The following is a 23227-nucleotide window of genomic DNA, read 5'->3' as shown; positions in this document are numbered from 1 at the left end:
GGAGTTCTCAAACTTCATTGTACCACAACCCACTTCTGACAACAAAAATTGCTTTATGACCCCAGAAAAGGGGACTGAAGCCTAAGCCTGCCCCAGTCCCGCCGCCCTGGGCAGAGAAGGGGGGAGGGGCGGCAAAGCCAAAGGCTGAATCCCAAGAGCTTCCGTTCCAGGCAGGGGGTCTATAACCTGAAGCCCTCAGGCTTTGGTCCTGGGCAGTGGGGCTTGGGCTTTCACAACCCCATTAAAACAGGGTCACGACCCACTTTGGAGTCCTGCTCCACGAGTTTGAGAACCGCTGATCTAACGACTTCCAGACAAAAGGTTAAGTCAAAGAGAATTTATCGTAAAGCTTTTTAAACTTAGACCAGAATTAAGTCTTTGGTTTTAGTGTGGCTGGGGACAGTATCCCAGATCATCAAACATAGTTAGGCACATGACTCCCAGGATCGGGGCCATTCCCACTAACTTTAAGAGAGAGGAATGCATGAGGGGAGAGCAGTAGTTTGTAAAGGTGATTGCAGTACTCCATCATCCAACAGCACCACAGATGTGATAAAATGTGGCTCTGACTTTCACTCTGAGTTCAACATTAGCTTCTCCAACTCCCCTGATGCTGAAAATCTCAACCATGCTAAAGGGCCCAGTCAGCTCTTGAGGAGAGTGGGTAGCACTAGAAATACATCGCAGATGGGAGGGAAGGAAAAGTGATAGCTGAAGGGTGAGAATTTAGAAAGTGAAGAGTGAAAGAAGTGAGGGGAAAGAGCTTCTCTCTTTGGGTCTTGGAACTAGATTCACACAAGGTGGCACAGGGAATGATAAAATTTACCTCCTTCCACTGGGCTACCTGTGTCCTGCTATGAGTGGGACCTAGCTGTCAGTGAACTGCATCTTAAGGCAAGAAGATGATGAGATGATACAGTTGTAGAAGAGGCATCTCTGTTTAACAAACACAATTACAGTTTGGATTTAAAATAACCAAACATGACCAAGTGACGCAGAAATGGACCCATGTCAAAAATAGGAGAAAACTCCACTGAGCCACTACCTGGGCTGTTCATTCTGTCCCAAATCTGGCTGCACATACTCAGAAAGGGATTCTGAAGAGCTCCCTTAGTGGAAGCAGGGGTCTTAAAGGTATAGTACCCATGCAAGTGCACCTATCAATGACAGAGGGAAAGCAAGTAGAGGTGCTGCTGCCTGCCTTTTCGAGGGAATGCTGCTGGATGCAGGAAACTAGGTAGGAAGAAGTTGAATTGGAGGAGATCTACTAAGCATTCCCTGGCCAGCCTCCTCCGTGTGCCCCTCACCCACGAACACAGACTCTGGGGTGAATTGGAGTCTTTGTGTTCAATCTTTTCCATTATTTACTCAATTACTAAAAAGTTATTCACTAGCTTAAACTATTTCATATGTCTCCCATAAACATTAGAAATACTACATCTGAAATTAGTCATAAGAAAAACTACAAAAAATAATTGATTCAGTATGAGAACCATATTTAGGTGTCTTTGATCAAAGAGAAGAAATATACAAGACAATGGCTGGAAGTTGCTATAATTGTGTAAGTAACATTTGGAGCCATACATTCAGGAACCAGATGCAGTACCATACAAACTATACTGCATAAAGGTCCCCTCCCCTTGAAACTGTTCTATTTTTGTGATCTGGAATTAATTTGTTATTAAGAACATTGCCAAATATGAAAAACAATTGCTCCTATTTATGTTTTTGCTGACTTTTGAGCTGGCACCACTTCTTACTTAACAGCGCTTCCGTTCTCCACCTAGATATAGGGCTGAAGTTGCAGAGGATATAGAGTAAAGTTGGCTTGAATGGTAGGATGTGAATAAAAAGTAATCTTTTAGTAAGGCTTCACAGCCTTTTGATATATAGTTAAGTTAAACCTGGCATTTAACTGAAAACAAAGAATAATTAACAAGAAACTGAGAACACTTTGAATTCATTCTGGTTTTGCTAGATTTGGGATGTTTTGAGCTGAGTTTTGCTTTGTGACTCAGAACTGTTTGTTAAACTAAAGACATTCTTCATGCTCACCTCTGCAAGCATGTGCATTGCTTGTCCTCCTTAGACACAAATCACAATAATCTGCTAAGTATCATGGGGCTTTCTTTTCTTGCGTTTAAAATGATGGTTAATTAAATATGAAAATGTCACAAAACTCTGTGTGAAAAAGGGAGGAGGAATTTTTAAAAGTACTATTCAGCATTCAAAATGAAAAAACTGATTTTTATTTGTAGCAGTTTTCTATGGTCTGGACACTCTGACTGTTGTGGGCATCGCCTTCGCAGCATTTGTGATTGGAGCACTGCTGACAGGAGCACTGTGGTTTATCTATTCTCACACAGGTTAGTACAGTTGTTTTCCCCAGCTTCCATTTGGCATAGCACATTGCAATGGAGGCAGTGAGATCTAATGCTTATGAGTCAGGAGACTAGGTCGTCTTTGCTGCTTTCCACGTTCTCCCTAAGGCGCTTTCCAGCGACTCCCCACAGCAGACTGAAAGTGTTAACCGGGTAGCTGTATCTGCCCCTCTAGGTAATGGAGGGATATTATGTCTTTTGATATTTTGTTTAGAAATTGGGAGACTTTTCGACTGCTAACCGTGAAAACGTACCCTGGGATCTGAAAGTCCAACTGAGATTTTATAGCTCATGTGCCATCACCAATAAAGATTCTGTAATTGGAATTTAGTTAATTCTACTGATGTGTGAGCCAGAAGAGAATCCATTAAATCTTTTTAGGTAGTAAAGTAAGCAGATGTGACTTTGACTACACACCAGGAGCAGATCAAATGACTAAAAAGACGCCATATTTACATAGGCCCTTTTCTGACTACAACTGCAATTTAAAATGTTTCATAGGCTTTGTTTACCTTGCATTGGTTTAATTAAAATTCTCAGTTTTTAAAAAGTTAAGCTAAATTTATAGTCACTGATAGCTGGTTTAAGTGTGAGCCAAACAAGTGTTTCCATGGTTTTAAGTAAATTGATCTGAAACCCAATTTTAGTTGAACCAGTGCAAATTGCATGAAAACCAATCTTTGAGGAACTCATATCCAGTAGTTTCTTCCATGGCAAACTAGATAAATCTGCCCTTAATCATGGGCTAGGTTGTCTGCTGTGTCTCCTGAGACATGCCGAGGAGGAGGAGGGGAGGCAAAGGTGGCTTTACATCACCTTTTGCTCCACTTGGATTCTGAGCTGCCACAGTAACTAGAACTTCTCTGGTGTATGGTTAGACCAGCACCATGGACTATTCTAACATGCAGCAGCCTTGCCTGGGCTTCCTATGTGCTGCTCTCCAGCCCAGAATCCCCAGAGTAGTCTGTGCTCTGGGCCACTTCCACTCTTGGCCACCCAGGGTTTGGGAGGAGGAAGAAGGGTGAAGTGTCAACCCTATGCTGCTCTCGGGTCAAGGGGCTTCTCTCCTAACTTGTTGCAACTGCTTCATACCACTGGAACCAGGGTATAGGGGCCAGAATCTGGTCTTATATAGTCAAAGCTTCTGTAAACACTATAAGCTTAGAATTTAAGTTAACTGGCAGATATCTACTGTTTCCAATTGATTATACAACAGCTTTTGATAAGGAAATTAATATTTCTGAATGCATTAGCTGTGTATGAAGCTGATTTGGAAGTCAAAAGCAAATTTGGGTACCTCAAAGGGTGTGATGAATATAAATGTTCCATTGCTGGAACATGTGGGAAGAACGGGAGATACAGTTCCTGTGGGTAAAACATACAAGTTAAGGAAAGAATCTCCAATTAGATCACTTTAACAAAAACAGGTTTAAAGAATTTTTGAATTAATTAATGTTTTGTTAAGCTTTCATCCTTTATCAAGAGATATTGAATCTCTGTTCAATTATAGAGAGATCTAGAGGGACATGTGTTGTATGTCACAAGTGGTGGTTAAACTTTACAGTATTAATAAATAGCAGCATTACACAAGAGACGAGAGAGTAATTAAAATTGACAAAATCCCGTTGTCAAAAACAATAGGAAGTTGACATAATAAATCCTTCAACAAAATGGAACTTGGACCAACCCTATTAAAATAATTAGTGACTAACTACATCAGTCATAGTTACCATGTAAAATAGCAAGTGGAGCAGCTGTTCTGACTTTATTGCCTGAGAGACAAAAATAAGGGGGGGGACCAATCCTATTCAATTTATTCATAAATGATCTGGAGAAAGGGGTAAACAGTGAGGTGGCAAAGTTTGCAGATGATACTAAACTACTCAAGATAGTTAAGACCAAAGGAGATTGTGAAGAACTTCAAAAAGATCTCACAAATCTAAGTGATTGGGCAACAAAATGGCAAATGAAATTTAATGTGGATAAATGTAAAGTAATGCACATTGGAAAAAATAACCCCAACTATACATACAATATGATGGGGGCTAATTTAGCTACAACGAGTCAGGAAAAAGATCTTGGAGTCATCATGGACAGTTCTCTGAAGATGTCCATGCAGTGTGCAGAGCTGGTCAAAAAAGCAAACAGGATGTTAGGAATCATTAAAAAGGGGATAGAGAATAAGATTGAGAATATATTATTGCCCTTATAGAAATCCATGGTACGCCCACATCTCGAATACTGTGTACAGATGTGGTCTCCTCATCTCAAAAAAGATATTCTAGCACTAGAAAAGGTTCAGAAAAGGGCAACTAAAATGATTAGGGGTTTGGAGAGGGTCCCATACGAGGAAAGATTAAAGAAGCTAGGACTCTTCAGCTTGGAAAAGAGAAGACTAAGGGGGGATATGACAGAGGTATATAAAATCATGAGTGATGTTGAGAAAGTGGATAAGGAAAAGTTATTTACTTATTCCCATAATACAAGAACTAGGGGTCACCAAATGAAATTAATAGGCAGCAGGTTTAAAACAAATAAAAGGAAGTTCTTCTTCACGCAGCGCACAGTCAACTTGTGGGACTCCTTACCTGAGGAGGTAGCTGAAGGCTAGGACTATAACAATGTTTAAAAGAGAACTGGATAAATTCATGGTGGCTAAGTCCATAAGTGGCTATTAGCTAGGATGGGTAAGAATGGTGTCCCTAGCCTCTGTTCGTCAGAGGATGGAGATGGATGGCAGGAGAGAGATCTCTTGATCATTGCCTGTTAGGTTCACTCCCTCTGGGGCACCTGGCATTGGCCACTGTCGGTAGACAGATACTGGGCTAGATGGACCTTTGGTCTGACCCGGTACAGCCGTTCTTATGTTCTTATGGGGGAGTGTAAAAAGAAAAGGGAAGACAGGATGCAGGCTCTCTAATTCCTGGGATTAGAGAATTTTAGAAATGAGATATAGGGGGCCAGATTTTCAAAGCAGCCTCAAAATGGACTGCTGTTCCTGTATACATATTTTCCCCCATGCACAGTCACTTGCATCTACAAACTGGGATTTGTAGTAGAGATTTGCTACCAGGGACTGCCTCTGGCCACCATAACTCCTCAGTGGAGAATTGCAATGGACAAGATAATTCAGCCTCATCTGAAAGGCTTTGGGGTCTGCTGAAGACATTTTTTGATAAAGCATAAATAAATATATAGCTAAGCTGCATATTTTAGATAGGGTCCTGTGTGAACTACAGCCATATAATTCACTCCTTGTAATTGGGATTCCAGAGCATAATCCAACTTTCATTTTACATAACATTATCTTTCAAAAGTGATGCCATGGTTTCATCCTAGGTTTGCAGGCAGCGTGAAACAATCTCTCTTAGGTCTGTTACTGGCATAGTAGTGATGCTTGGTGGGGGGCGGGAAGGGTGTTTAAATGACTGTTGATACTGGCAAAAGCCAGACTGTAGATGCAGTTATACCAACAAAAGAAATATTTTGCCAGTTTACCTTATTTTGTTTGCGGAATTGGTATAAACTACATCTGCAAAAGAATTACTTTGCTGGTATTAGCTGTGTCTACATTAGGAAGGCTTGCTAGTATATACACCTCTACTCCAATATAACGCTGTCGTCGGGAGCCAAAAAACCTTACTGTGTTATAGGTGAAACCGCATTATATCGAACTTGCTTTGATCTGCCGGAGCGCTACTTTACGGCGTTATATCCAAATTCATGTTATATCGGGTCACGTTATATCGGGGTAGAGGTGTACCAGCAAACACTTTCTTATATAGACCAGGCCCTAAATGAATGAACTCCCCCATTCATCTTAATAGGTTGTTAACTCTGAAACCAAAAGATAACTGAAAATGTAGAGACAGCATAAAATAAATGCAATTGAATATCAAAACAAACAACTTAGTAGCTAAGTTATTGATTGTATTACTCACTTTAATGATTTCATTCAAATAACATTTAAAAAAATTATCTGAAACTGCTGCAAAGTTTCCACCAGAATGTCAACAAAAATCTAGCAGTTTTACTGGAAAATTTGGGTCCAGTTTGCCATTGGGCACACAGGGCTTTGAGTTCAGAGAGTACTAAAGGACGGAGAGGCAAAGAAGAGAGCAGGGCAATGGAGAGGTGCTCTATCCTCCTTCTCAGGCCAGAGCTCTCTCTTTTAGTCCATTTTTTCCAACTGGTTAAAGAACATGAAAGGTGGCTATCAACCTTTCCACAATAATAGAATATCTGTCTGGAGAGGATCCTAGAACAAAGGAAGCCAGAGGAGCTTGGCTAGTATTGAATACTCTTTACCTGAGCCTTTTTAGAAGAAGTAAAAGTCTTGCTGCAACCCTGTTTGTGTGCAGTAACCTTTCAGGAGTTAATTTTGAAATTATCTATGACTGGAGAATTCTGCTTTAAGTGAATAAACTATCATGCTTAAGGGATAAGTACAAGGGACATGGAATAGCTTGATAACTTATTAGACTTCGCTAAACATAAACCCAACAATTTTAAACCCTCCATTATGTATGGCACACATATCAGTCACCTAATCCTCTTAGAAAGCATGATTTTCTCTTATTCGGAAAATGCTTCAAGTTAACAGGATAAAATTTTCCAGAACTCTGGAAGTTAAAGGTCTCCCCTTCTCTTGTTTTTAAAATGGGATCTGATTTAAAATAAACTGACATAGCAACCAATTATATTTGGCAAATGGAGATAGAAAAGCAAACATTCAGACTTCCTGGACAGGGAGTACTACTGGCAGTTTTCCTAAGTGTGAATAATAAAGTACATGTTGTCACATTCAGATGGGTAAAAGCTTGTTTACAGTCAATAGATAGGACATGGCCATTTTGTGGAGTGGTCAAGCACTAACATTAGACACAAGAAGCTGCAGTAGGTGGTGGTGTATTAAATAATTTTTTTTCTCTTCACTTAAATCTTCTCAATAAAAAACTCAAAATAATTTGACAATTTATCAAGGTGATGAAAAATAACTATAAGACTAAGCAAAAGTCAGTCTAAATATATTGGTAGGTTCTGTTCATAGTCTCACTAAGATTTGATACTTCAATTAAAGGACAGTGCAAATTGTGTAACAGAGATACCAGCACAAACAGATTGTTATATGTCAGAACGGCCAATAATTTTCTAGACATGGAGCAGTGAAGAGGAAATTAAATGACAGCAGAGTCTTTGCCACTGAGGCAAAGTGCTCAACCCCCAAACTTTTAAAGGAAGATGCCTCCTAGGAAATTTTCCAGAAGAGCAGAGGAATGGGGTGTGTAGTGCTATTTGGCTTCTAAAGAGATTGTGACAGCTGTGCTTGTCACTTTTCCTAAAAAAGAAGAGGTATTCAGCATATAAACTAAGTTATGGTTGAGTTTATACAGATCGTATTGATATGCTGATGCAAAACTATGTGTAATCATGCGGTTTGTAAAATGGGTGACAGCGAAGCTGTAATAAGACCTAACAGCAGGGAATATGGGCCAGTTCTACGTTTTGCAGAACTGCTTTCTTGGCAGAGATGTTGAGGGGCCCTATTAAGGGAATGGAAGTAACTGCAGTTCCTGTGTTCCAGTGGCAACAGCCTTTTTTTTTTTATGAAAGGGAGTTTACTTATCACTGACTTATAGATATGTCCTTTAACATGACAGGAAGGGAGGCTTATACCCAAAACAACTAATGGATAGAGGAACATTTTATAATGAAGGAGAAAATGCCCAAACGAGGTTTATGAAAAGCTTATAATTATAATAAGATAACACAACAAGAAACTACTTGCTACAGTTTACTTTGTTTATATACAAAGCTGTTTCTAATGAAAAGATAGGAATGAAATATTTAAGAAATGCTGTACTAGATTCAGTTTCACATAGAAGAAGTCTATAATTTGTGGAATTACTTTGGATTTGTACAGATCAGAAACTGCCCCACAAAATTAAATGTCTTATTTAGTGTTGAATCCATGGGCAAAATTCTGATCTCTGTTAAAGCAATGCAGTGCCATTAGGGGGAGGGATAGCTCAGTGGTTTGAGCATTGGCCTGTTCAATCCTTGAGGGGGCCACTTAGGGATCTTGGGCAAAAATTGGTCCTGCTAGTGAAGGCAGGGGGCTGGACTCGATGATCTTTCAAGGTCCCTTCCAGTTCTAGGAGATTGGTATATCTCCAATTATTACCTTTTTTGCCATTGACTTAATTGAGGAAGAGTGTTTGTGGGGAGTTTTCTTCCTATTCTTGAAAATAGTTGGGTGCAAGGCAAAAGGTGTGCACTCTTTAGATAGTAGGAATTACTAGTTAGGCATACGGCAGTGATTGTCAGATGAGCTGGTAGCAACCCCTCTATTTAGGTTGCCTAGGACTTTTAATTGTGAAGGATTCTTGTGACCTCTTCTCTTGACAAGCTCTCGTACCTCCATTGTTTGCAGCAGGGCTTTGATATTTAGTAGGTGGGAATCCCCTTGTGCTGCAGAAGTGCCTCTTCATTCGCCCATTATATTCCTTTCAGATATGGGTGAGCTTTGATGCCCTGCCTGACCTCTACGGGGTCAGAGGTTTGTTTTGTTCTGTTTTTTCCCAGGTTTTACAAATAGTGACATTTAATGTTGTTGTTAATATGTGTTTTGTTAAGTGTTTATATTTTATGTAAAAACAATACAAATAAAGTTTTTAAATTAAAAAAATGGGGTGAGCTACAAAGTGTTAAAAATCACCATTTCCTTTCTGTCACTTGTGTTCCGCCAGAAAATGTTGGCAACCTGCCAAAATTTCTGAACCATTCCAAGGCTGGGCTCATGTCGCTGCTGGTGCTGCAGCAGCACACATTGCAGTGGGAACAACGGGGAGCTGCCAGAGCAGCTTTTAGGGGACAAGGAGGAGAGTGAGCCAGCCTGCTCCAACACTGTAAATCCTGGCCCCCCGTAGTCCATTTACCACTGGGGGCACCACGTGTGGCAGGAGCTCTGACAATTCCTGGGCAGGGAAGGAGTGGGGGAGGGAGGGAGAGACAGGTCAGCGTCCCCTCAACTGCTCCTATGGACCCAGCACATGGTACCAGGGGTCAGTCACCCATCTGGGGACAACGCATGGGACAATAGCTATCCCAGCTGTGGCTGGCCTGGGCTTCCCCTGAACACTCTCCAGAACCAGCAATTCTGTCTCCCCTCTTGCTGCTAGGCCTAAGGTGACCATATGTCTCATTTTGGCCAGGACAGTCAGTCCCTTTTTAAGCCCTGTCCTGTCCATCTCGACTTTTTTGGCAAAAGTTGGATCACGTGGCAAGAGCAAACGGGACAAATGCCCACTTCTCAAAAAAGTGCGGTGTGGAGGCACGATGTGGATGGGGGGGGGCATGGTTTGAGTAACCAGTGGCAGCCTCTAGCGGGGGGGGGGGGGTGGCTGGGGCCAGCCCGGGGGGAGGGGCGGCAGGCGACTGGAGGGAAGGGCTCAAGCCAGCCCCGCATGGTGTCCTGTTTTCCCTTTGGGAAATATTGTTAATCTTGCAGCTCAAGTAGCAGAAGGCTGTGTTGTAATGCTGAAGACTCAGGGTTCTAACACTGCTGATGATTGGGAGGAGGGCTATAGATCCAAATAATAGAACTTGTAACCTTTTTCTTTAAAAAACATTAGGAAACCGCAGGACTACGTTAAAAGAACATTAAGGTTACAAAGTTAAGCACTTCAAAGTTAGGCAATGCCAGATTTATGGTTGCCTGTGCAACCTTAATCCCCTCCTCCCCCCATATGCATTGTGATACTATCTTTAATTACACAATCATACTATTTTTCCCCCCACAGGACCTCTGCCTCATTCAGTGCACAAAATGGACAAGAAAAGGGAAGTATTAATATTGCACAGGCCTCCATAAAATCAGGCATTTTCTAACTTTTTAGTGCTTGACTTTGTAATCCAAATAACATTCTTTTAACAGTAGTGTGTGTGTGTGTACTTACACTCTGAGCATGAAATTGCAAGAATATTGTACCTTATACTGTGCTGTAACTGCTGCTCATACTGTAGTAGTTATGTGGAAGCTTGCTGTAACCCTGCCACATTACATTTAGAGTGGGATATGCAAATCAACTCAGCATTACAGGATAGGCTGTTTTCCTACTCTGAAAACAAATGGTTGAATACGTGCCATCCTCCTGTGACTGAGGAGGGGGAGGAGAGTGCTTTCAGATCCAACTCATTGGTTTTAGTAAATGCACTGCTCCATGTGTTGGCATTAAGACAAAACATTCTACGCTTTTCTAGCTGTTTTCCATCAAACAGAAAAGCCCACAAAAATCTAGGGTCTGATCCTGATCTGAGTTATGGGATACTCCTGGGGGCATTCTGCACCAAAAAAATTAAAAATTCTGTGCACAATATTTTAAAATTCTGCAAATCTTATTTGTCAAAACAGCGCCACATAATCACGCCACCTTCAATTATTTTGGTAATTTATTTGAAAATACCTGTCAACAAGTATGTCTGTAGCAATACAGACACGCACAAAAATTCCCCCAGGAGTAGAGAGTTAAAGAAACCCCTATGACAAACCAGTTCCTGTTTCTCTGCCCCCTTTTCCCCCACCCCTCCAGATGGGAGGCCAGATACCCACAACCCCTCCCACCATAGCCCAGCCATGGGGGGCCCCCCAGCCAATACACCTGAACCCCCTCCCCAGAGCCCAGCCGCAGGGCCCCCTGGCCCAGACACCCACACCCTTTCCCCCTCTCCTCCCTATTGCACAGAATTCCCCCAGGAGTATGGTGACTGAACCTCAGTTGATACACTGCTGACTGTAGGGTACACACAGCATCCATAGCTGAGCTCACTGTCAGCTGCTTTTATACAATTAAGAAAGCAACTAGAAAAGATTTTTTCCATTTAAATACTACCCAGAGGTGTCAAAATCAAGTAACATCTTTAACAAATATTTCCATTTGAAATATATATCCAGGGCACAGCTTTTATGGAAATAAAAATGACAAGAACATTGGAAGTTGGTAGAAATATTTTTGCTGTAGCATATAACATTTTCTGTTTCCTTTTTTTCCCCCCCAGGGGAAACAGCAGGAAGACAGCAGGTCCCCACATACCCACCAGCCTCTGAAAACAGCAGTGCCGCACACAGTATCGGCAGCACACAAAGCACCCCCTGTTCTAGCAGCAGTACAGCCTAACCCAGGGGGAAATAAGTCCAAGGAGCATCATAGGAGGGCAGAGGTTCAAAGAGACAGTTTGTTGACATTAGCTGTCTAAAGTTGGAAGGATTAATTTGGTTTCTTTTGAGAAAGGAGGGATTTCACTGTAGAAAAAAAAATCACCTGATCTTCTGGATAAATACAGTCTTTGGACCTTTCTACAGCCTGTTATGCTACATGAGACAAAGCTATTAATTCTACAGTACTGCAACCTGTTAAAAGGGTGTGTGGGCTCTCAGTGCGAAATACATGCCAGTTTGAAAAATGCTGCTTTGTCTATACAAAATAATTTTTGGTTCCTAAACTTTTTCACTGACAAGGTGTTCGTAAAGGGATTTCAACACGATAAGTAGAATAAAGGAGATCTTAGGTCAAAGGATTCCTACACATCAGAAAAAGAAAGTCTCAAGCTCAGATTTACTTGGTTAAAAACCATTTTATTACTTCAGCTATATTTAACCACTTCAAAATAGTGCCTTGTATTCTTGAGCTTGACTGCTATAGCATCTTACCTGCTTTCGAGTTTTGTGTACAGTTTCAGGTGTTTAAAATGTGTTTGCCTTTGGTAATTATAATGCTCACTAAAGCAACTTTCCCTTTCTTGTTCACTGGGCCAAAACTATCTTCAGTTAGGGGTTTTTACCCACTATGCCCTTATACTTACTAAGATTAAAGAAAGATAATATGCACTAATGTTAATGTGTGTATACTTAATGGTATATCTTTATGCAAATGTATATACCACCGTATACACAATTTTACTTAATCTAGCATATCTATATTTTTAGAGTGGGAAAATGATCTTAATATCCCACCCTACCCATGAGGATGTTGTTAGATATTTATAATTGGCTCTTTAGTTTATATGCATATTTTGAAATTAATATACAAAAAAAGTATATTGAAATATACTTGGCTCAGTCCTACATTTTTTGTGTGCTTCAAATTCCAGTTGACATCACTGTGGTTTTGAGTGCACAAGGGATATATAACCGAGCCTATCTGTATATAACACTGCATATAAAAATTAAACTGCTTTTAAGATAACAGTCCACAGTGGTTTGTGTCAAACTACTAGTTAGTCATATGAACTTTGCAATTGGATATTCCCAAAGTAATGTTAGAATGTGAGATGGGCAATAAGGCACTAATTTTCATAGTATTATTTTAGTGCTTTTGCCATACTCTGACCTTACAATAAATCCCAAATGGAGGGAAAAGTTAGATGTGAATTACTTTGAATATTATGGTGTCACTTTGCAACTGTAATATGCTCTGATTCCTCTGGGTTGTTTTTTTGTTGTTGTTGTTGTTTTTTAAGTGAATGCTATTCTCTTGTCACAGGATATGAATGACTTCAGTAGAGGCTGCTTGTATTCGACAGCAGGAGAATAAAATTCTTTATATTAGGGTGATATTCTCCTAAGTCTGAACTCAATATTTCTATTGCTAACTCTACACTCATGCCATGTATACAACTCATATTGTCAATGGATATTCAGCCTGTATAATGAGATCAAAATGTGCAATAGAGATACGTACTCAGGATCAGATAGCAGAATTTTGCCCTTAATTTTTTAAACACATTTGGCTCTGATCCTGCAAATGCTTATGCACATGGGTAAACTTACAGACCAACCTGATGTTGCAAGGACTTATCCATGTACTTAACTTTATGCCCTGTGATCAGTCTCAGAGTGAGTAAAGTTGAGCACATGTGAAACCCTTTGCAAGATCAGACCAATGAATAATTCCATTGAGTTCAACACAATGACTCACATACATAAGTGTTTGCAGGATTGCATCCTTCATGTGGGGAGAACAAATATGCTACCTGTGTCTTTGAAAATAATGCGCTTTGCCTAACCTTCAGCAGAATGTATTGTGTAAGCATATTCTATGTATAAAATCTTTAAAGATGTCTTCAAAGAAGACTAAAGTCTTTAAGTCAATCATAGCTATATTTTACTACATTAAATTTGTGTATAAAGATATATTTAAGTGTTTTTAGATAAATTTAAATTACTCTATATATGTTTAATTTCAGTTACTGTGAATTTTACATTTTTGTAAATTCTTATTACCATTTTAACCCTTTCCTTCTCAGATTAAAAAAAGTAGAGTCTCATAGGAAGTCTTAGAAAATTCTGTTGTTGTGATGGACAGGTTTATGATAGTTAATTGTATATTTTTGAGAGAAACATGCTGCATTATCAATGATTTTATCAATAATTTACTCTAATTTTAAAATTTACAGATTTATATTTCCAAACTGACAAACCAAAAAATCCAATGCATAAAAACAAAATTGACTTTTTAGCCTTATATCCAGGATAGAATTTCAATTAGGCTCAGCTTGATGTACTTAACTGTTTAGAGTTAAGAATATTTCAAACTGAGTTAATGGAAAATTATCAATATGTTAATTGGACAATGGATGTCATCAAATGCAAGTGTAGTTTCTTATAGGATTGAACAGTCACTTCTGTAGGCAAGAGAAGTAAAACAAGGGCATTTCCCAATGAATAGCTTTATTAGAAGAATGTACCACACCTTGCAGCAGTTACTGACTACTGCAACTCAGAATACTGCTACAAATATAAACTTCTCTTTTATAAAACAGCCATTTATATTTACTGCAAGTTGATTCGTGTTATATATCATTGAATGTTTCACTGCAAAGCCACAGTTTCTTGAGTCTATCAAGAGGCCTGATCCTGCCATCATTACTCAAATGAGAGATGTACCTTGTTGAGAGGAGCAGCACAAGGCCTATGTGCCATTTACATCCCATTTAGTTACCCAAAATGGGGCTCACCAGACGTAATTGGTGCTGGACTTCTGCCAAGGTGAATTTCACAAGTAATCTTATTGAATCCAGTGGGGTATCCGGTGGAAGGATGGCAGAATTGGGCTTTAAAAAAGACAGCTTCTGACTATAAAAGCCATTAGTGAAATACTTAAACTCCAAGGCAGACTGCTTATTGTGTTCATATATTGTCTAATCACTAGCTTTAACCTTTAAAAATATTTGGTGTTGGGCAGCTGTTACATTATCGTTTTAAGAAGTCAAAACATTCTGAACTGGGCTTTTCCATTGCATTTACCAGATGGAAGAGGGTTTTGCATAATGTCTCTAGAGATGATTGTAAATTCTTTTCGTTGCTCTTCTAATTGTTTTCTGTAATGTATATACCAGTCTTTTCTGTAATGTGTATCTACCTCATGCTTCACAAGAAGACTTGTACTGCTGGTTATGCTGACAGCACTTTCTGTGAGGTAACTGTTGTGCTTTGTTTTTGTCAGTCAGACATGGGGTGTTCATGAAATTAATTGGTATTAGCTATCATGTTTTCAACTGGTTCCAAACACAGTACTTTGATTTGTTTTTTAATCAGTTCTTAATTACAAAATTTCATCACAGATGTATTTTAAAAAAATCAATGGGAGAAATGAATCCATTAATCCCTCTGGCCAGTCTGAACACCCCATTGGTATTTAGTTCTGTGTTCAGTATTTCAGAAGACTTGGGGAAATGCTTAGTTGTACAGTTTTGATAACCACAGTGTCATGTCATCTTCGTCTGTGCATAATAAAGTTATATATCAATTATTAATAAATGTGTTGCTTCATTTTCTGAAGTAGTACAGGCATTATTGAACACTGACAAAACGTATAGGCCATATTGTGCCTTAAGAGCTCATATTCACCTCCCAGGAGCTTCAATCAGAACTGCATGTCCAAGAGCAGTCTGTGTTCCTGTCTGATTCTTTACTTTGTCCTTCCTCACTTTCCGTCCCCTTCCACATTTCATCTCTGGCCTTTTGCAGGCTCCTCATTACCATGGCTTACAGCCAAAGTCAATAAACAGACACAGAAATATTGAATTCCTCCACCACTGTTCATCCTAATCCTGATCCTGCAAGTCCTTACATAGTACACAGCAGAATATATAATGGTGTTTTACTGCAGCACAAATGCCAGGCACAAGTAAGATTAAGGAGCCACCAATAATCCTTCACACTGATCAGTAGAAGTCCCTAGTCTTGTTGCACTCTCTCTCTTAATTGCTAGTGTCCACGGTACAAGAGGAGAACGTCTGAGGAGACATGGTCTCAGCATGATTTTCATCATGTTCGTGAGGAGCTTAGCTACTGTATGTATTTTTCCTCATAGGTCTTATTTCAACTACTAGGCACGTGTAGCTTGGCAGCCATGCATCAGCTCTTATGCAGGCCCGGGGTTTTGATGATCACTGTCCTGCTCCTTCCTTTATACATTGTGCTTATGTGCACAACTCTCCACATCGGCACCATGCAAGATCAAGTCGAGTGTAGCTTCAAAGTTGCTCAAATGTCCGAGTTAATTTGCAATCTTAAATTCCTATTAAAGGGATACAAAATGTTCAGTGATTTTTTTTTAAATGCCAAGACTCCCAAAAATGCAAAATTCCTCACTAATAAGATGCAGTCATAAGTTTGCAGATTGCACGCATGAGTTATAATTCACAGAGGTGCAATTAGGGTGACCAGATGTCCCGATATTTGGGGCTTTGTCTTATATAAGCGCCTATTACTTCCCACCCCGGTCCCAATTTTTCACACTTGCTGTCTGGTCATCCTAGGTGCAATAGATATAGAGCTTCATAGTGACTATATTTCAGTTTCTGCTATTTTTCTTTTGGCACAGAGCTGTCCAGGTCTAATTTTCAGTGTTTTAAAAAAAAAAAAAAGTTGGGTCTGTGCTTCACTATCTTAAAAAGGTTTATATTTTGAGTGATATGGAACAAAGATGATCTGTGTCTTACTTAAAGTTTTCATTAAAAAAATCACAGCCATCAAGTTTTGTGTTGATTACATGACTATTTTTAAAATGTCTTAAATAAAATCCTTCAATATTATTAAGTGATCATCCACATTTATAAAGTGTTGGTTTCTGCCAGGCACTTGTGAATGATATAAGCATTTTGGAGAGAGAAGAAATATTACTATGGGCCTATTTCAAGAAAAACATAGTCCAGACCTTTTCTACTCTAAACAGAATTAAATGTGTAACAGCATTCCCTCCAAGAATATATACAAGAAAAAGGGTCCAATATTTTGATAGATTTTCATAGTTGTCATTTTGTAGTTGTAAAACATATTTATGAGGATTGACGTCAGTTTGCTGCCTTCATTTTTATACTTTATTCCCAGTTCTTCAGACATTCTGAACTTGTGTTCATTTACATGGACTGGATTCCACACACAAAAAAAGATTAAATGACATCACTTCACCTACCCAAAAAAGGTCACAGCTTAAATCACATTTTTATGGACTTCTTCATTTACTGGAAACTATAAGGGATTCTCTACAACCTGTAGGGAAAGCTTTGGACACTGAAATGGCTTTTGGTCTGCTCCACAGCAATGGATGTGGTTGTATGCAGCTAGTATTCAGTTTTGTCCAGTAGTTTTGCTATATACTTAGGGAAAAATAACAGATTAACAGAGGGTCATGCGACCAAAGAGAGCAAAAGATGTTACACCTAACCTTTTTTTTTTTTTTTTTTTTTTTTTTTTTTAAGTTTTTCAGTTATTTTGGCATCTATATCTGAAAGACAGTTTTAAAAAAATCAGTTTGGGTGGAGTCTCTTTCACTCTGCTCTTACTTATTCCAGCCTGTAAACTGCCCATGACAGCGTTCCAGCAAAGGACATAGGGTACTTTAAAGTAATATTGAAATAATTTAGATTTTTCTTTAAGTCGCTAATTTGAGGGTGAATCAAAGAGTGGCTGAATTTAAAGATGCCTTCTATGGCTCGGTCTAGTTTGCTTAGTTTGCAAGCTATGCTAATTTTTGAAGGAGTCCCAGTTAAAGTCAATGTGCAGCTGCTCTAGTGAGCAGTTTGCTGCTGGTATGCTGAGCATGTAATTTCCAGATTTTCCTTGTGAGCACTGATAAGAGAACAAAAAGTTCGTAAACTACTCATTAGTCTCAGTAAAAGTATTCTCTAGAGCCATAAGGAACTTGGGATCAGGGAAAAGACTCCACTTAACAAGTCTTTCTCTGCAGTGCTTGATTTCACGGTAAATGGTTAATAACACAGTAATTTCTGAACTAGTAAATGAAAAGAAGAAACGAAACAGGATTAAAATTGCCATATACACAGAGCATTTACACTGATAATATTTACCCTCTTAAAAAACATCATGAGTGCCAGAACATGGTAGAAAATGTAAATCATTGCAAGGAAACTATAAAATAATGTTAAGGAAGCACTTATAAAGGACCTGGAAATGAAACTTAAGTGAAATGTTCCATGGACCTTAAGTGTCTTGGCTAGCTTTCACAACATAAAAAAGTGTCTGTTATAGTAAGGGTCTGCACCACACCCATGCCAACAGCATCTAAGGTTAGGGCCCCATACCACAAGGCAAGGTTGCATACCACTAGAAATTCACTTTCACAAATCATGAGTAATATTAGAGAATTACACCTAAGCAGCATTGTTCCTTTTCCCGGTGGCAAGGCCTGTGAAACTGAATTTCCAGAATGTGTTGCCTGAGACTCACAATTAGTATAGTAACAGAATTATGTTCTAATGCAAATAAACTTTCCATGTAGCAGCAACTCTGCAGCTTTTACAGTAGCTGAAAAAGCACTGTGAAATTTAAAAGGGACCCATAACAAACCCCTGAAGTAAAGGGCAAGTTAAGGTGCGATTTACTTATGATATTCAGATGGGATACGTTCATGTTATTTATTAAAGCACTTCTAAACCACTGATCTGGAGTTCAGTAGGTACTTTGCAAATATTATAAACACATTCAGAAACTCAAGATAAGAGACCTCCCAATGTAGCTTCTTCCCTGTCCTCTCCAAGCGATAGGAGCCAGATTGCTGTTCAGGACCTTTCTGCAGCTGTGACTGTGCAAATGGGTGAGAAAGCAAACAGATCTCCCCAGCTGGAGATTCTCCAGGGTAGAGAAACTCCTCTACAGCCAGTTCCTAGGGCCAGGGTTGTTGGAACAATTTGTATAGTGGGGGTGCTGAGAGCCATTGAACCAAACTAAACCTTGTATATAATGGAAACCACTTCAAGCCAGGGGGTCCTGCAGCACCCCCTGTACCCCTAGTTCCAGCAGCACCTTTGCCTAGGGCAGTGGTTCCCAACTGGGATTCATGAAATGTTACAGGGGGTTCTCGTGAAAAAATTTCCTAATGGCAGACAGAGCAGTCCCTAGGGACCTTGGGCAGCATGGGGCCAGCAGCCCAAAGCCCCTGGAACTTCCAAGAGCTAAGCAGATCAAAGCAAGCATATATATCACACTGTGGAGATTTAAACTTAAAGTTTCCTTATAAGAAATGGAAAGGGAGGTGGATATTTTTTGCTGTTTTTTAAATTAAATAGGCTGCTAGTATTGTTCTTAAAATTATTATGAAGAACAAGTTTAAGCTTTGTTGTAACGTGCGTTGTTTGCCTAGACTGCTCAAGACCTGAATGCTTGTGTACGAGGAACTCTTTGAGTCGGCTTCTTAAATACCTTCATGCTGTTTCTCATCTGATACTCTTTGATAAAACATAGGAGCCATGTCTTATAACAGGCTTATTCAAAGTGATACAAGCTATGAAAGTGAGATCTTGGAAGAGTGTTGCCGTTTTCATAATGTAATAAAAATACTGTAATGATAAATAATAATAACGTGTGTAATAAGCATGTCATAAAAACAAATTTCATATTTCCAAGATCACTGCTTTTATAATTTATGCTCAGGTAAGGGAGAAAATCCCTGGAAATATTCATTTTTAAGAGGGGGTTCACAAGACTTGACATTTTAGTGAAAGGGGTTCAGAGATTGTTAAAGTTTGGGAACCACTGGCCTAGGGCAGTCTCCTCTGAAACTGCAGGGAAGGTTTTCTGGGGTGGGGAGGAAGGAGGCTTGATGTGTTGACCTTATGTCCCCTCTTTCTAAACTTTTGGGTCATTTTCACTTGATTAACATCCATTTGTTCCCCTCTGTGTTAGTGATGTAGCAGAGTGTGCTGGCCTTTAAGAAAGGCTACAGGCCCAGCATGATGCTGGTCCATTCAATCCAGAACAAGGTAATTTTGTAGTTCTAGTTCTCATGGCTTATGGGCATTAGAGGCTCGCTCAGTAAGGGATGCTGGGAAGGAGCTTCTGAAGATACAGGCAACCTTTTCCCTCCAAACAGAGATGGACCAAGAAAGGGAAAAGCCTTAGATTTCTTTGCTATGGGCCCTGGAAGAAGTGTTGCGTGGGGCAGAACAGAGGAAGTATCATATGACCAGGATGTGGGTAGTGATGCCCAGTTGTTCAAGCCAGACACCCACAATCAGAGCCAGGTTACCTGGAGTGAGGCAAGACAGAGTCCGAGGCTGGAGAAGGGCCGGGAAGGAGCAGGCACCCAGGGGCTATCACAACCATGGGCAAACACTTTGAGCAGCCAGTGAACTGCTGTTGCTAGGCTTAAGAGCCATCTGCTGACTTTTCCAACCACCAGGAGAAGTGGCTAATCAGGCTGCAAGCCAGCTGCGCTCGTTACATGGCCTGGATACTGGCTCTGCTGCAGGCCTTGCTGCTAGCCTGGCTCTGCTGTGGGTCCTGCTTCCTGACAGGAAGGAATTCTGAGGGGAAGAGAAGCCAGGTTTAGAGATGCCATCTGCCTCGCTGTTGAGGGCCCCTCTGCTGGACCTCCCTTTAACAGAGGGGCATTGCTGTTGTACTGCAGAAAGGGGGCAGAAGGACAAGTCATTTTGGGAAAGCTGTGACACAAAGAGAGAGGCTCTGATGGTTTGGCCTTTCATTTGGCTTCTATTTGTGGACTTTCTTCACACTGGAAGGGTGGAGACTTTTTGGTTTAGTCAGAGAGCTAAATTACCCACCAAAGAGGAAAGCTGAGGTAACTCTTGCACCCTGCTGGGGAAAAAAGTAAGGTGAGACAAGCCACTGCTACATTTGGAGGGGAATATTTGACATTATGAGATCTGAAATGGGGGACATTTTGTTTTATAAATCAGAATCTATAATATTCTGAATGGTGATAGCACCTGCTCTCAGATGCCTTTCAGAGTTTTCCTTTGATATGCTGAATGCCTGGATTCTGAAATCTTTATGGAATTGAACACCAATTAGTGAGCCCAATTTCACACTTGTCTTTTCTCTGTTAGTTAAGAATCAATTTGGCTGTTTTCAATTTCAGGTTTGGCAAAATATGTTCAAATACAGCTAGTCCAATACAAATCAGTATAATGTATTAATTATTGCAGTATCCAGTAGTGAGCTAAGTGCTTCACAGAAGATAGAGAAAAGGTAACTATTAATGAAGTGAAAAGTTTTTGCTACTCATATATCATGAGATCATCTTACTTTCACCTGGTTATGTCTCAAATACACTACATTTGGCACCATCATGTTCTAGCATGAATGAGAAACAATAACTTATTTTATTTAAAAATATATAGCACTGGAGATGTGTTAAACATGTTAGAGAAGCTTTGGGTTTTTTTCTTAATTGCTTTATTCTCTACTTTTGCATGAGTAAAGTTTTAATCTTAGATGATCAAATTCAGAGCTGGTGTAAGCAGGTGCAATTCTGTTATGTTTATGTTTATACAAGGTCTGAATTTAGACCCTCAGCTCAAAACTATATGCTTGTTCCTCCCAATTCCTTTTTATGCGTTGCACTGTTTATTTAACATCATGCACTAGTCACTGCTCATTATTTCTGTAGTGCAATTAATATAAACCATGGTCCAGATTCTGATTTAAAGTGCTCTGGCATTGTAAAAGGACCTTGAAGTGAGCATAAAGTACATTTACACCCACCTTAAGGCCCCTTTACACAGGCGGAGTGGTGTAAAACGGCCTCTGTATAAACAAGAATCAGGTTCCTGTCCCAAAGAGTCTGACCCAGACAAAACGATACACAGGACAAGAATTCCAGCATGGTGTGATGCTGCAGGGCTGTACTCTTGGTGAGGTATAGGTCATTCTAGTGTTAATGGCTTCTCAGAAGAAGTGGGTTTTAAGGAGAGATTTGAAAACGGACAGAGATTATAGATTCGTAAGCTCATAGACTCTAGGACTGGAAGGGACCTCGAGAGGTCATCGAGTCCAGTCTCCTGCCCTCATGGCAGGACCAGATACTGTCTAGACCATCCCTGATAGACATTTATCTAACCTACTCTTAAATATCTCCAGAGATGGAGATTCCACAACCTCCCTAGGCAGTTTATTCCAATGTTTTTTCTGTAGTGCTTATTGCCACAGTAGCTAAGCCTTTTCTGACCTGAAATATTGGAATATTTCTGGGGCCGGGGGCAGCAACATTAATCCAAAAAGTTCATAAATATCTTGTGGTGTAACTGGAATTAATTAGTATTTTCTCAGCATTTGTGTGTGCTGAGTGCTATGCAATAGAAATGGGCTGGTATGGTCCCTGCCACAAAGAGCTTGCAACCTAAATGTAGTTCTGACTTAATCAATGGGGATACCAAACAGCTGGGTGGGAATGGGGTAAAGGAAAAGGAAGGTTACTGGACTAAGGGTATGCAGCTACCTGCTTCCTCAGATAGGTTAATTCAATATTTAGTGATTATTGTTGGCTCACTACTTGTGAGGTTTTATAAACAAGCTTTATTCATAATTTTTACTGTGTGTGTATATGTGGGGTGGGGGGAGGGTGCATCAATGCTATGTGCCAGGAAGAATGATTGATTAGCATTCAGGAATTATTCAGGATGATTATTTCAAGTTTGGAGCAAACACTCAAAGGCCAGATCCTCAGTTGGTGTAAATTAACTCTATTGACATCAGTGAGTTATGTCAGTTTACACCAATTAAGGGTCTGACCTAAGTGTACAAGCTGTTCTTTTGCACTGAATACCAGAAATATAAATCTGACAAACAGCCTGTTTGAATACAGGCCAATATATTTACTCAGATCCAAATATTATTCCCTAGATTCTAGTTCTTTTCCTCCCCCTTTATTTGTTTCTTCAAAACTGGAATTATTCCCCTGTCTCTGAAATCAGACATTTTATAATTTTACTCCAGCACTCCCCCCCCGTACACCTGATTTTAAATCTGTAGCACCAAAGTTCTTTCCTAAAGTCTTAATCCTTCCCAGACCAACTCAGAGTCTCACATTCCCAAAAAAGAGTTTCACTTACACATTGTTGGCATCAGTGTTTGTATTTATATCAGGGATTTCATTCTGGGATTAGCAAATGTAAAGTTTAATGGTTTGATTCAAACAAGCAAACATACAAAATCCAAAGTGGGGTATGCTAAGTGCCTGCATAAAGGGCTCTTCTGACCTCAGTGAACAATGCAGATCTTAGTACAAATCACCCTAAGGAGATACTAGTGGGTGTTCTGGATAATGTTAATTAGTCATTTAGATATCGATTTCACAACAACGCTTACAGGTTCTTTCTGTTCTTGGAAAGACCTTGGTAGTTAGTTTATCAGATTTTCAACAACAACTTTATCCAGGGACATCCACCTGACGTCTTTTCCCTTCATTTTTTGGCTTAAAATTATGGCCTCTCTTAAATTGAAGTGAGACAGATATACCCGTTCAGTTTGGGAGAAAGCTATTTGACACAGTGGCTTTCTGAGGCAAACTTCTATTGTCCCCTTG

The 23227-nt window shown here is 39.8% G+C and overlaps 1 protein-coding gene and 1 long non-coding RNA gene across 13 annotated transcripts in view; one reads left to right on the top strand and one right to left on the bottom strand.

Moving 5' to 3' along the window:
• The window catches only part of TGFBR3 (transforming growth factor beta receptor 3), a 184620-nt gene extending 169610 nt beyond the window's left edge, over positions 1–15010 (top strand). For 7 of the 12 annotated variants that reach the window (XM_045026560.1, XM_045026571.1, XM_045026568.1 and 4 more), the window contains 2 exons: positions 2259–2366; positions 11439–15010. In XM_045026560.1, the coding sequence (XP_044882495.1) occupies positions 2259–2366; positions 11439–11557 (227 nt within the window). In that variant the 3' untranslated portion in view covers positions 11558–15010. Of the gene's footprint in view, positions 1–2258; positions 2367–2595; positions 2827–10183; positions 10224–11438 lie in introns of those variants that run through there. The other 5 variants (XM_045026569.1, XM_045026567.1, XM_045026566.1 and 2 more) reach the window with 3 other exon arrangements.
• LOC123375570 lies at positions 14916–18548 on the bottom strand. The gene is made up of 2 exons (XR_006581516.1): positions 18410–18548; positions 14916–15961 (listed from the first exon to the last, which is right to left on the bottom strand). It is a non-coding gene; the product is annotated as an uncharacterized LOC123375570 (long non-coding RNA).
• Positions 18549–23227: the final 4679 nt, after the last annotated feature.

The sequence above is a fragment of the Mauremys mutica genome, chromosome 8 (assembly GCF_020497125.1).
Source record: "Mauremys mutica isolate MM-2020 ecotype Southern chromosome 8, ASM2049712v1, whole genome shotgun sequence".
In the NCBI taxonomy this organism is placed as follows: domain Eukaryota; kingdom Metazoa; phylum Chordata; order Testudines; family Geoemydidae; genus Mauremys; species Mauremys mutica.
Note: the sequence above shows the minus strand (reverse complement) of the source record. Positions and strands in the feature narration are given on the sequence as shown.